Consider the following 10,715-nt stretch of genomic DNA (forward strand, 5'->3'; position numbering starts at 1 on the left):
AAAAACCAAGAACTGAAAATGCCGTTTTATTAAGTACAGATATCTTGCACACAAGATTGTATTATTTTCGTGCAACGAGCTCCAGGAGAGTGGAGGTGATTTTATCCAAGCTGCTGGAGTGCCGAGGGCCTCTCTGCATCCCGTAGCCCTGCTCCCTGTTATAGGTGGGATCAGGCGAGCGAGGGTCCAAATGCTCTGCAGCAGGGTAGTCATAGCGCTTCACGGGCTCCTGGAACCTTTCAGGGTGCATCGGTGGCTCTTCTGGGTAGGGAGCATGTTGTGGCTGGTGCAAATTAGATGACCCAAAAACCTCTGAAAGTGAGCAAATGTTTGTTAAAATGAGCTTGAATTAATAAGAAGTGAATAAAGAATTTACTTCAGTTTAATGAAATGTTCACTACCATGAAACAGCATAACACTCATTAAAGGAGCAAAAGACAACGTTTTTGCTTTTACTTATCCTGGTAAAGTTAATATTGATTGCAAAGTATAATGGTATAAAATGACTATCTGCATTTAGATTGGATCCCTATAAGCCCTGTCTTCACTGTGCAATACGGACTGCGACTGGGTACAATCTCCCGGGAGGATGTGCGTCAACCTGTGTGTGTGTGCGCGTATACAATAAAGACAAAACAAACAAAAAAAAAAAAAAAAAAAAAACACCACACACACACACCTAGTAGTGGTTTTGTTTGGAGAAAAGGGGAACGGCAATGCACAGCGGATCACGCAGTGTTAGGTGCCAGGCAGGGGCAAAGTGCCCGTTGCTTGTGTGTTTTTCTTCCATCGCATGTGGAGACGTAACAGCGGAGGTCGGTGGAGCAGCTACGCGTTTTGTTTTTTTTAAAGGTTAAAATTCCGGGAAAATAAAAATCCAAGAAGACAGCGGGGAAAAAAAATTAAATGCAGGAAAATACAGAGAAAAATGGGAGGATTGACAGCTACGCATTTTTGACACAGAACTTAAGGAAAAAGTGAAGCGTTCCGGTTGTCTTTGCCACAGCGTCGCAAACAATAATACCACTTGGAAACGCTCAGGGTGAAAGGTGAAAATTTGTCTATTGCCCTTTAAACAGGCGTTTCATTTAGTGTTGTATAGTGTAAAACTCAATCATATTAGCAATTTTAAAGCTTCACAAAATGTGAATGCTTGTCTTTTTTAAAAGACTGCTGGAATAACATAGTGCGCAATTTCAAGGTGTCTGAGGATTTAGAAAAGTTTTCCACCTCATTACAATAATTTCCTAATTTTATAGGGTAATTTAATAACAAGATTAATTCAGATCCTGCCCCCCAGGACAAGCAATACATTAGTGTGTTTGTGAAGAACAATAGTTACAGGGCAGGAAGACTAGGCTGCTTATACAGCCGTGACGGAAAATATTGGCACCTCTGCATTTCTTCCCCCCCCTTCCAAATAATGCACCATTTCTGCCTGTAAATTATTGAAATGAAAACATATTTTGGTATACATGCTTATTTCTTGGGCATGCATTGGAACAAATAAGAGCTGAAAAAATATTTGATCTTAGCTTATTCCATGCAGATATCTTAAAATAGCATTGACAATATTATTGGCACCTTTTAGAAGTTGGAAGAAATAATTGGATTTCAAGCAGGTGACTCCCAGAATTACTGATTTAACATACCTGTGAGTCACAAGTGTCTGCAATCTAATGATTCAACCAACCGGTTTGAAAGGAGAAAAGTTCTCATTCTGCTGTACAACACCGAGCATGGAGAAGAGAAAAAAAAGAAGGGAATTGTCTATGGATGTCAGGAAGAAGAAAGTCGCCAAGCAGAGACAATCTCAAGGGCACAAGTCCATTTCCAGAGACCTTGATGTTCCTGTGGCCATCATGCACAATGTTGTCAATGGCATAATAAGTACTCAGACCTCAGACTAAAATTTTAAGTGTCTTTGCTAAAATGTTTTTAAAGTTCAAGTTAAAAAGATTTGTCATAATGAAAGTAAAAGTCATATCAAGTGCCCTCATAACAGAGCCTGTAATGCGGCATAATATGATACTGTACCTTTGTGCTCATGCAAATCCTGATTATAATTTACAAAAAATATTACAGGTGGTGTCATAGCAATTCACAAGGATATGAAGCCAATGAATCACTGATAGCGTTTGAGATATATATATAAAAAATAATAATAATTTTAAAAAGTAATTGTAGTTGAGAAAGAAACTATCGCTAAATTGCTAAAAGCTGGACTGTTCTAAAGTCATGAGCATTGAGTCCATATCTAAATCCCACTGAACACCGGTGGGGAGACCTGAAAGCAGAAGTTGGGTGCTGGAAAATCTGAGAACTGGAGCAGCTTGCAAAGAGGGGTGGGCCAAACTGCCACCAGGGAGGTGTGGGAAGCTCATTGTCATTATTAAATCTAGGGTGTCAATAATATTGTCAACAATCCTTTCTTTGTGAATTCGCCCCACTGTTTTTGTCTTATTTGGTGAATAGGGATGCGGAGCGGTGATCGCTCCTTATCCTTATGCATTTGGGTACGGGTGAGGGGCCATAAGACGTGCCATGAGTGCTGCACACCTGTATGTAGCAAATAGTATCACATCAATTGAGCGTCAGGCACAGTTATGGTGGACAGTAAGCACATTGAGATGCATGTGATGGTTACCTTCATAACGGCGCCTGCTTGACACGTCAGTATCAGGGTGACTATAATCGGGAAAACCCTCTGGTGGAAGTCGCTCTCGCTCTTCCCAGCCTCCGTGTTCTTGTGATCCCCTGGGTTGGTTGTCAATAGGCCTCCCCCTGAAACGCCTCTCATTTTGGGCTTGAGATCCCTCCAATTCCTCGCCTCTATGGTTGTAATCTCTGGAGACAACTGCTGGTCCTTGGTTTTTAAGCTACAAGAACAATGCACAGGCATGCTTACTCAGTTTAAGGAAATTAATCAATACAAACCATTATAAAATTCAGAGAAAAGTCATCTGATCGATGGATGGAAGGAAATAAAACATACCACAGTCATTTCTGATTTTTTGGCTTGGAATTCCTTCAGTAGAGAGCATAATCTGTTCTTAAGGAAGTCAGCCTCTTCCCCATTCTCAATTTCAATGTTTTTCTGGTAGAAAAGCAAAAAGTGATGGAAAGTTGTACAGATGTCCCTTTTTCCAAAATCAAAAGCCCCATAGAATAACTATCAAATTACCATGGACTTTGCAAATACACATGTATGATCTTACCAATAATTCAAAGGCGGTCTCATTATCTTTAGTATTGCCCTCCAAAGACTCAAAGTTTTCTTGTGGGTAGCTGTCGGGTTGATACTGGCTCTAAAGGAGAATAAGAATCAAAAGGAGTACCAACCTTTTTTTATTCACAATAAACACAGAAATATTATGTTATATATAATAAGTTAATATTAGTTATAACATATTCATTGACTACCTGTGACATGGAGTATAGATCTCGTCTTTGTGATTCATGGACTTGTTGCCTCAGTGGAGCGCGACCCTTGAAGGTTGGAAATCCATCTGCCCCAACTCGCCTGAAAGGAGAAAAATAAACAATATCACAAAACAAATTTCACAATGTCAATAAAATAATTAACTTTACTAAGATATATACAGATGCTATATCTTATTACTACTACTACTACTACTACTACTACTACTACTAATAAAAACAAAACAAAACATAAAATTACTTGAACACCTACAGCGCTTTTGACCTTTCCAAGTCCTCTTGAGTGGCATCTGAAAAGCGACTCTTTCTTTTCTTGCAATCTTGGCCTCTAGCACCCCCCTCCAGGAAACGCCTAAATGGCTCAGGAATGTCCGACATAACTCTGGTGCCTTCTGTTTCTCTCTGGAAGCAGAGGGGTGCATTTCTGCTAGGTCCTGGGTCGCCCATCCCATCTACTTGGGACGGTCCTCTTTTCTGACGAAGGGCTCTGACCATTTGAAATAAATGATCTTTGTCATATGACGGGTCACTATCATCCATCATTGTCCTCCTGGTCTCTGGGTCAGCAGATCTCTGGCTGCATGCTCCATCTGTGCTTCCATATCTCCCTGGCTCCCTGTCCAGAGATCCTCTGAATTGTTGTTCACGTTCTGGGCGGATTGGACGAGGTGGTCCTTCACCAGGGTAGCCTGCTCTGTGGGAATCTGAAGGGTAAGAATCTCCAGCCAGAGCACTCAGTCCACTCTGTTCAAAGTGACCAATGTCACTGGGATAATCAGTAGAACCTCTCCTCGGAGGAAAAGCTTGTCCACGAGCACGTTCAACTGGACGATGTGGCGGAGCATCTTCTGGCTGAAAGGTGTACCCGTGGCCTTTATCATCTGGATAGGGCCCTTCAGGTTCATGGAGAGAAGGATAGGGCCTCCTCCCAGCCTCAGCAGTATGGACACGCCCACGTCTTACTTCCTCAGAGTAGAACTGCTTGAGAACATCAGTTTCTTGGTAGGGCTTCCTGTAAGGAGGGGCCTCCACAGGGTAAGTGTGTTCATTATAGTTCTCACCATGACTCATCTTCTCCATATAATCACGCTTGGGGGTGCCACCTGCCTCGGGGCCATATCTTCTATACCCATCTTCAACAAAGTCTTCTTGAAATTCATCGCAATAACTTGATTCCGTTAACTCTTGGTTGTAGTTATCATTTGATGTGAAATAATCTCTTTGTGACTTTTTCGGAAAGTCCTGCAGGTGAGGCCTCCCACCAAGGTAATCCTCCTGCTCTGCCTCTCTCCACATGTCATTTTGGTGGAATGGGGGTTCATTAGGTTCATTTAGAGGATGCCCGCATTGGTAGATGTAATCAGCCTGAAAATCTGCTGGGGTATTTTTGTGCCCTTTCTTCTTTGGCTGAACTATAAAGAGAGTAAACATGTTATTTTGGTTGCAATGTGCTTAGTCTGCACTTGTTCATATGCTTTATATTAAACTCTGAACGCAGTTGCACAGATCAAAAACCATACAACCTGCACAGCAAAAAATAACTAACATTTGGTGTCATTTTACTTGTTTGTTGAGTAAATATATTAATTTAAATCTACATCCTATCCCTACCATGGAGGTTTTAGAAATATGGAGAGGACGTTCCATTCAGTGTGATCGATTTAAAATTATAACAACAAATGATCACATATCATCATAAGAATTCCCGTCAAAGAATGTACCTCTTGAGATGTTTGATTTGCCTTCATTTCTTGATTTTCTCATTGGCTGAAACACAGAGGCAAACACATTAAAGTAAAACATGTACACACCACCTCTACCAGTGTAGCTGCCCAGATGGGCGAAGTCCAGTTGAATGCTTGTATACAAATATACACTATCAGAGAAAGAGCTATCTGAGACTCACCTTTGGAGCTCCTGGTCCATCCTGCCTCTCCACCACCTCTGCTTTGGCCCGTATGACCTTTGATGGTTGGTTGGAAACACTTGCTTGGTCCCAGGTCACCAAATCCTGCCTTTGTGTCATCTATAGTCAAATCAATACAATCGTTACTTTTTACTGTTTTTGTTTTCATTCAAGACAACAGCTCAGGTTGTGCTAACCAGTGAACACTTCCCCTTACCAGATATTTCTGTCGATGTTTGCGCCCAATGATATGATTAACCATATTCGGGAGATTTGCCTCAAGGCTACACAGACGACAAAAGTATCTCGGGCCTGGCTGGGGGTCATTGGCATCTGAGCCAAGCACCTCTTCCAAATGGTTTAAACCTGGGAAATGAGATTGGTGTGAGCATTAAACATAAATAACACTGCCAGCTGGAATAATTTTAACCTGAGATTATTTATTTCTTCACCAATGATGGGTTCATCAAGATTCAGGTATCGTAGGTACTGCAAGATATCCTCAAAATCCGGAACATTGTGATCCCTGACAGCATGACCTAAAACACCAGAACAGCACCAGTTAATGGACAAATTGGCAAGAAAAAGACAAGTTTTTAGATTACATACATTTATATGTTGTGCTAGAAGTAGATTATAAGTATACTAAAACGTATAAGGACTGAATGTTATTTTGATTAAAATGAGCTTTAATAAAAGATTAACTTTGCACTCATTCAAATAATTATTATTTATACCCAGGGGCAATATGAGAAGTTTATTAAGCTAAGACATGTCGGTGGTGTGACAATAATGTTAATTTCATTAATTCACTCAAATCATTTTAAGGCAATTTAAATATGGAGTGAAGGGGCATACAACTAATGTGATCCACTTGAAAGCTTAAGGTATTTTCAGAACTACTTTGTGCATCAGAAGTACTAAATTTAAATATTTGTTTTGAAGGTGAGGGAGGAATGCCATTGTATTGGTACTTATCTGCAGACACAAAACAACCCCAATTTCTTAAGATGATGTAAACGTCAAACAGATCCTTTATATCTATCTCTCGCTCTTTCTTATAACTCAAATGGTGACACCAGGCTTGTTTAGTAGCAAAACTACACAAAAGGTTTCAAAAGGCTCATTCATAATGTAAATTGTATAAATACAGCTTTGATTTTCAAAAGAAGATTGGAAAAGAAGGGCTGCTTCCGCTTCCAGGGAGCAGTTAATTATGGCTCTTCAACTTCCTCCGGTATACTCAGCAATGTTCCACAATGGTTAAAGTTTGAATTCACGAAAACAATTTCTGGTTCACAAGACACGGTCTTCTTGTGTATTGTTTATCTTCTATCCACTTTTGTTTATCCACAAAAGTAGATAGCCTATTCTTTAGGAATCATTTTACCAGCAAAGACCATCACTGGTCAAATAATAATAAAGTAAAAGGAATGCATCCCCAAACTGTGATTTAGTATCCACAGGTCTTGTATTGCAAATCTTTAAGAGCAAAATGTGCCAAACCAGTACATTACCAGATCATTATACTGGTTCAAAATCCAGGTACAGGTCTGCAAGGCAGTTGGTGGATTCATGTGCAAAACCTGACAACCCAGATTCTCTGTGTCAAAAAAAGCTCAACACAAATGTCATCTGATTTTGGCAGTGACTTGCCTCATCAGTTTGTTATTGGGTAATGCAAGTAAAAATACAAATATATAGATTATTTGCAGTTGCTTCTAAACTGAAGCCACAGCAGAAAAATGTAAGTCTTTAAGACCATACAATGTGTATAGTCACCTCTAGCTCAGCCTAGACATCAGTCTGCAAATGCCGCTCCACCAAACAAATTTTCTGGGCGCCATTTCCACATCATGACATTTTAAGGCTTTTGTTCTTCAAGTGTTTTTGGTCACAAAAAATACAAAATGTCCATGTTGTAAACAGCATGAGTGCTGAATATGTAATAAACAAGTTCTGTTCAAATTCTGGTTGTCTTCGATCCGTTTCAAGATGCATTCATTCCAGCTTTCTTCCAGTGAAAATTTCAGGGATGTTGGTCGCATTTTTAGAAAGTACCATGGACAACAGGCTTTGTTTCTGGTACAGCTTAACTACTGTACCTACACAAAGCCAAAAAATATGCCCAAAATCAGGTGCCGTGTTAGGGCGTCGGCAAAACAGGATTGGTTCCCACAGAGCAAAAAAGAAAAAGAAAAAAAGAAAGATTAAAAAAAAAATAAAAATAAAAAATTGCATTTCACTTGCCGTTATTTGCACAAACCACCATATAACCTCCCGCTCTCACAAGTTGTCTTCGATTACTTTTGAGTAAACAATCCAGAATATATTCTCTCAATAATAAATATGCAGCTGACGTATGGTGTCGGAAAAAGTGGAAAAAAAAAAAGCTTTGTCCTGGATGCGGAGAATAATGCATATTCAGGTGGACTAAGACCCATTGAATAATCGAGACCAACATATTTCATCCAAAAAAATTTGAAAACATTTGAGTGATCTCTGTTACCTTCATATATGGATGTATTCACTTTCTGGGGATAGGTAAACTTACATTAGGCCGGGACAGACACAGTCTGACCGGAGTAAGGTTGAGAACTACTTACCCTTAGTAACCAAGGCTTCCTCCTTCTGTCAGGAATAAAGGGAAAGCAATAAAAGTCAATCAGTGCTTGCTAAATTGACCAGTCACTCGAGTGGCCAGAGTCATCGCTTTTACAGAGAGACGGTTATACGGGTTATATGACGGAAACAAACATTCCATTTAAACACAATATCATCTCCCAAAAACCACAGCTCCATTGTGGTTATAGTTATGCTACTGTAACAGTCTAACTTAGTAAAGAGTTGTAATCCTCTCCTGCATTAATTATGATTATTTAATTTAAACAGCTTATCAAACTACTATTTTTGTATATGAATCATTTGAGAAAAGGATGTTATTTTTTTAATTCTGAGATAAAATAGCACATCATAAGCCACAGTTCCATGGGAGATTTCTCTTTCAGTGAACATCCTGGGAAATGCTTCTTTTCACTGATGATGAAGAAATTCATTTACAGTGAAAATTGATGAGGTCTCAGTCCATCTTTCTCTTAGATTCCCAAACTGGTGAAGCACAAAGTGATATCCAGGGGAAAACTTTTGAAAATGTTCCATCTTCAAGGCACATTCTACAAAGCGTCATGAATATTGTCCCCGAGGATATGTAAAGATGCAACAAACAAATTGCAAAATGAGCCAAAAAAGAACCCCTTGGAAAATGTCCTGCTAAAAATGACTTAAATCACTTGCATCTGTGACCAGAGTGAAGTTTATTCCAAAAAGCTCCATTAAGCACCGAGACTCTGGTTGAAATGCAAAGAAGCAAGGTCAATACTCTCAAGAAATGAGTTCAAGAACTGTGTGCTTTCTTGTTGATATTCTTACACTATGAGAGTGAAGTGGGATCACTTTTGGTGTATGATCGATTGACACAAGATACTGGAGATGTCGAAAGTAAATCACATACCAGGGGCAATACAAGGTCAAAGCAAATGAAGCCATGAAATGCTGGCCTAGACACCTGATCATAATGGAGAATGATTTTTTTTGTTCAAGTTCAAGTTCAAGAGATTATTTGTCACATACATACACATACAGTCGTACATATATGCAGTGAAATGTCATGACACCCGGTGATTACGCACAAGCTCTATAAGCTCAAAAAAATACTCTAATGTGCGCACACGGTGGCCGCGCAGGCAGCTGCAAGGGGCGGCACCACAATCGCGATTCTGGGTTCTATAATTATATAATAGAATTAATTGTCTGTGTGGATGTTGTTGTGATATACGGCTTGACACATCAGGTTGTTGATGTTGCATTTTCTCCCCTTAAAAGTTTCTACACATTAAATTGCTAGATATAACCATTTCCAATGGCCATCTCAGAAAATAAATCCACACAATAACAAGGAAGACACCAGCAAATTTTCCGCCAAGGAAAAAAATCGAAAATCCACTTTGTATCGATACTCTGCTCAACATGCTTCAAATCATTAAAAGGTCTGCAGAAAGGTAGGAAAACTACGCCTTTCAACAAGCCTATTGGTATAATGACTGCAGCATGAAAGAAGACAGCACTGACCAACACTTGACTTGGTCAGACAAAGCTGAAGACGAGCAGTTAGGTCCAGGCTGAGGCCACATATTCGCCACCAAAGGGCAAGGTATATCAAGTATATGCCAGTACTTCAGCATTCCAACCCAAAGGGGTTCAAAGAGACTTTCAACGGCCGACACGTTGCATACACACCCCACCTGAGGACGAGCGTCACAGTCATGGCCATGATCCTGTGGTGGCTCAAGAAACGGACAAAGTGTGACGCAGGAGCAGTATTATTTCTGATGTGAATGTCAGTCTGCAAAGGGGCGAATTGCAAACGAGGAGAGATAATTGCACGTTTTACTTGAATGAGCCGCAATGTTTAGACTAGCTGCACCTTCATGTGTCCGGCGGTGGTCAGGTGGATCTTGTACAAGGCCTCACCCCGGATGGTTTTGTTGCAGATCTGTGGAAGAGGCAACGCAACGATAATTATGCTTCACATTTTTTGATTATCACAATAAAAATCGAGACCGCCCCCCCAAGAGACCATGCTAGTAAACTGTGCGAGGGGGGGTTGTCGCCGGAGGTTTTGATAATGTAGCCAGTCCGTAAATGTTTGTGCTGAGCCTGTGTTGTAAGACTCTTCTCACCGTGCAGTCAATGAAATCGATCTCCACTTCGACGTCGTACGGTGTTTCCAGGCCCTCCATCTTTACTCTGATGTGATACAGCGAGACGGCCGAGTGTTGTTGTCCTATGTCACAGGGACATCGAACTCAACCTGACCGAGGCTAGTTTATGGGATGGCGATGGAGACCTATTCGGGGTGACTTTGTTGCCGTGAAATCGTTGAAAACGTGTGAGCCGCAGCGGCCTTGTTACGCCAACGTACCGTCAACGCTGCGCTCACTTCCGGTTGGGTCCGGTGGCGCAAGACCCTCGAACGACCCGTCCGTAGCGAACGAATGTTTTAAACCGCTCGGGAATCGGGAGTCACTCGGTGGCTCGTCCCGCTTCGTTCCCGTCCCGTGAACTCAACGAATCCTCCCATTCGCGGGTCGAAGGCTCCGCGGGAGCCTCGCCGCACGGCGCGACCTGCTCAAAACGAAGAGTTGGAAAAAAATGTGACGAGCCCTTCAATTTTGTCCCCTGGTCGATTCGTCAGGAACCGACTCCCCACACCGGGGGCGAACCTTTCGCCACTGGCGGAGACGTGAACGCGTCGTGCGCCCCCCGCCGGAGAGTGGCTGAACCGCAAAGAAGACGCACCGCTAACACC

At 41.3% G+C, this 10,715-nt stretch overlaps 1 protein-coding gene across 2 annotated transcripts; it reads right to left on the minus strand.

Annotated features, from left to right (window-relative positions):
• Positions 1-10: 10 nt before the first annotated feature.
• LOC307242700 (uncharacterized protein) lies at positions 11-10,314 on the minus strand. Of its 2 annotated transcripts, XM_080017244.1 has the most exons (13): positions 10,087-10,314; positions 9,831-9,899; positions 7,954-7,978; positions 5,800-5,886; positions 5,565-5,713; positions 5,348-5,467; positions 5,163-5,208; positions 3,695-4,853; positions 3,424-3,523; positions 3,219-3,308; positions 2,996-3,097; positions 2,648-2,879; positions 11-312 (listed from the first exon to the last, which is right to left on the minus strand). In XM_080017244.1, exons 1-13 carry the CDS (start codon positions 10,144-10,146, stop codon positions 62-64), a joined length of 2,490 nt encoding a protein of 829 aa, XP_079873370.1. In that variant the 5' UTR covers positions 10,147-10,314; the 3' UTR covers positions 11-61. The 2 variants fall into 2 exon arrangements, with proteins under 2 accessions (XP_079873370.1, XP_079873371.1); XM_080017245.1 differs by lacking the exon at positions 7,954-7,978 and having other exon boundaries at positions 10,087-10,148.
• Positions 10,315-10,715: the final 401 nt, after the last annotated feature.

This window comes from Zeus faber, assembly GCF_960531495.2.
Source record: "Zeus faber genome assembly, chromosome: 1".
Classification (NCBI taxonomy): Eukaryota; Metazoa; Chordata; class Actinopteri; order Zeiformes; family Zeidae; genus Zeus; species Zeus faber.

Coding starts and splice junctions, on each gene's coding strand:
- LOC307242700 (XM_080017244.1), bottom strand. CDS start 10,146: ATGGAGGGCCTGGAAACACCGTACGACGTCGAAGTGGAGATCGATTTC. Junction 5,887..7,953: donor GGAAGCCTTGGTTACTAAGG/GTAAGTAGTTCT, acceptor CTGGTGTTTTAG/GTCATGCTGTCAGGGATCAC. Junction 5,209..5,347: donor ATGGACCAGGAGCTCCAAAG/GTGAGTCTCAGA, acceptor TCTGTGTTTCAG/CCAATGAGAAAATCAAGAAA.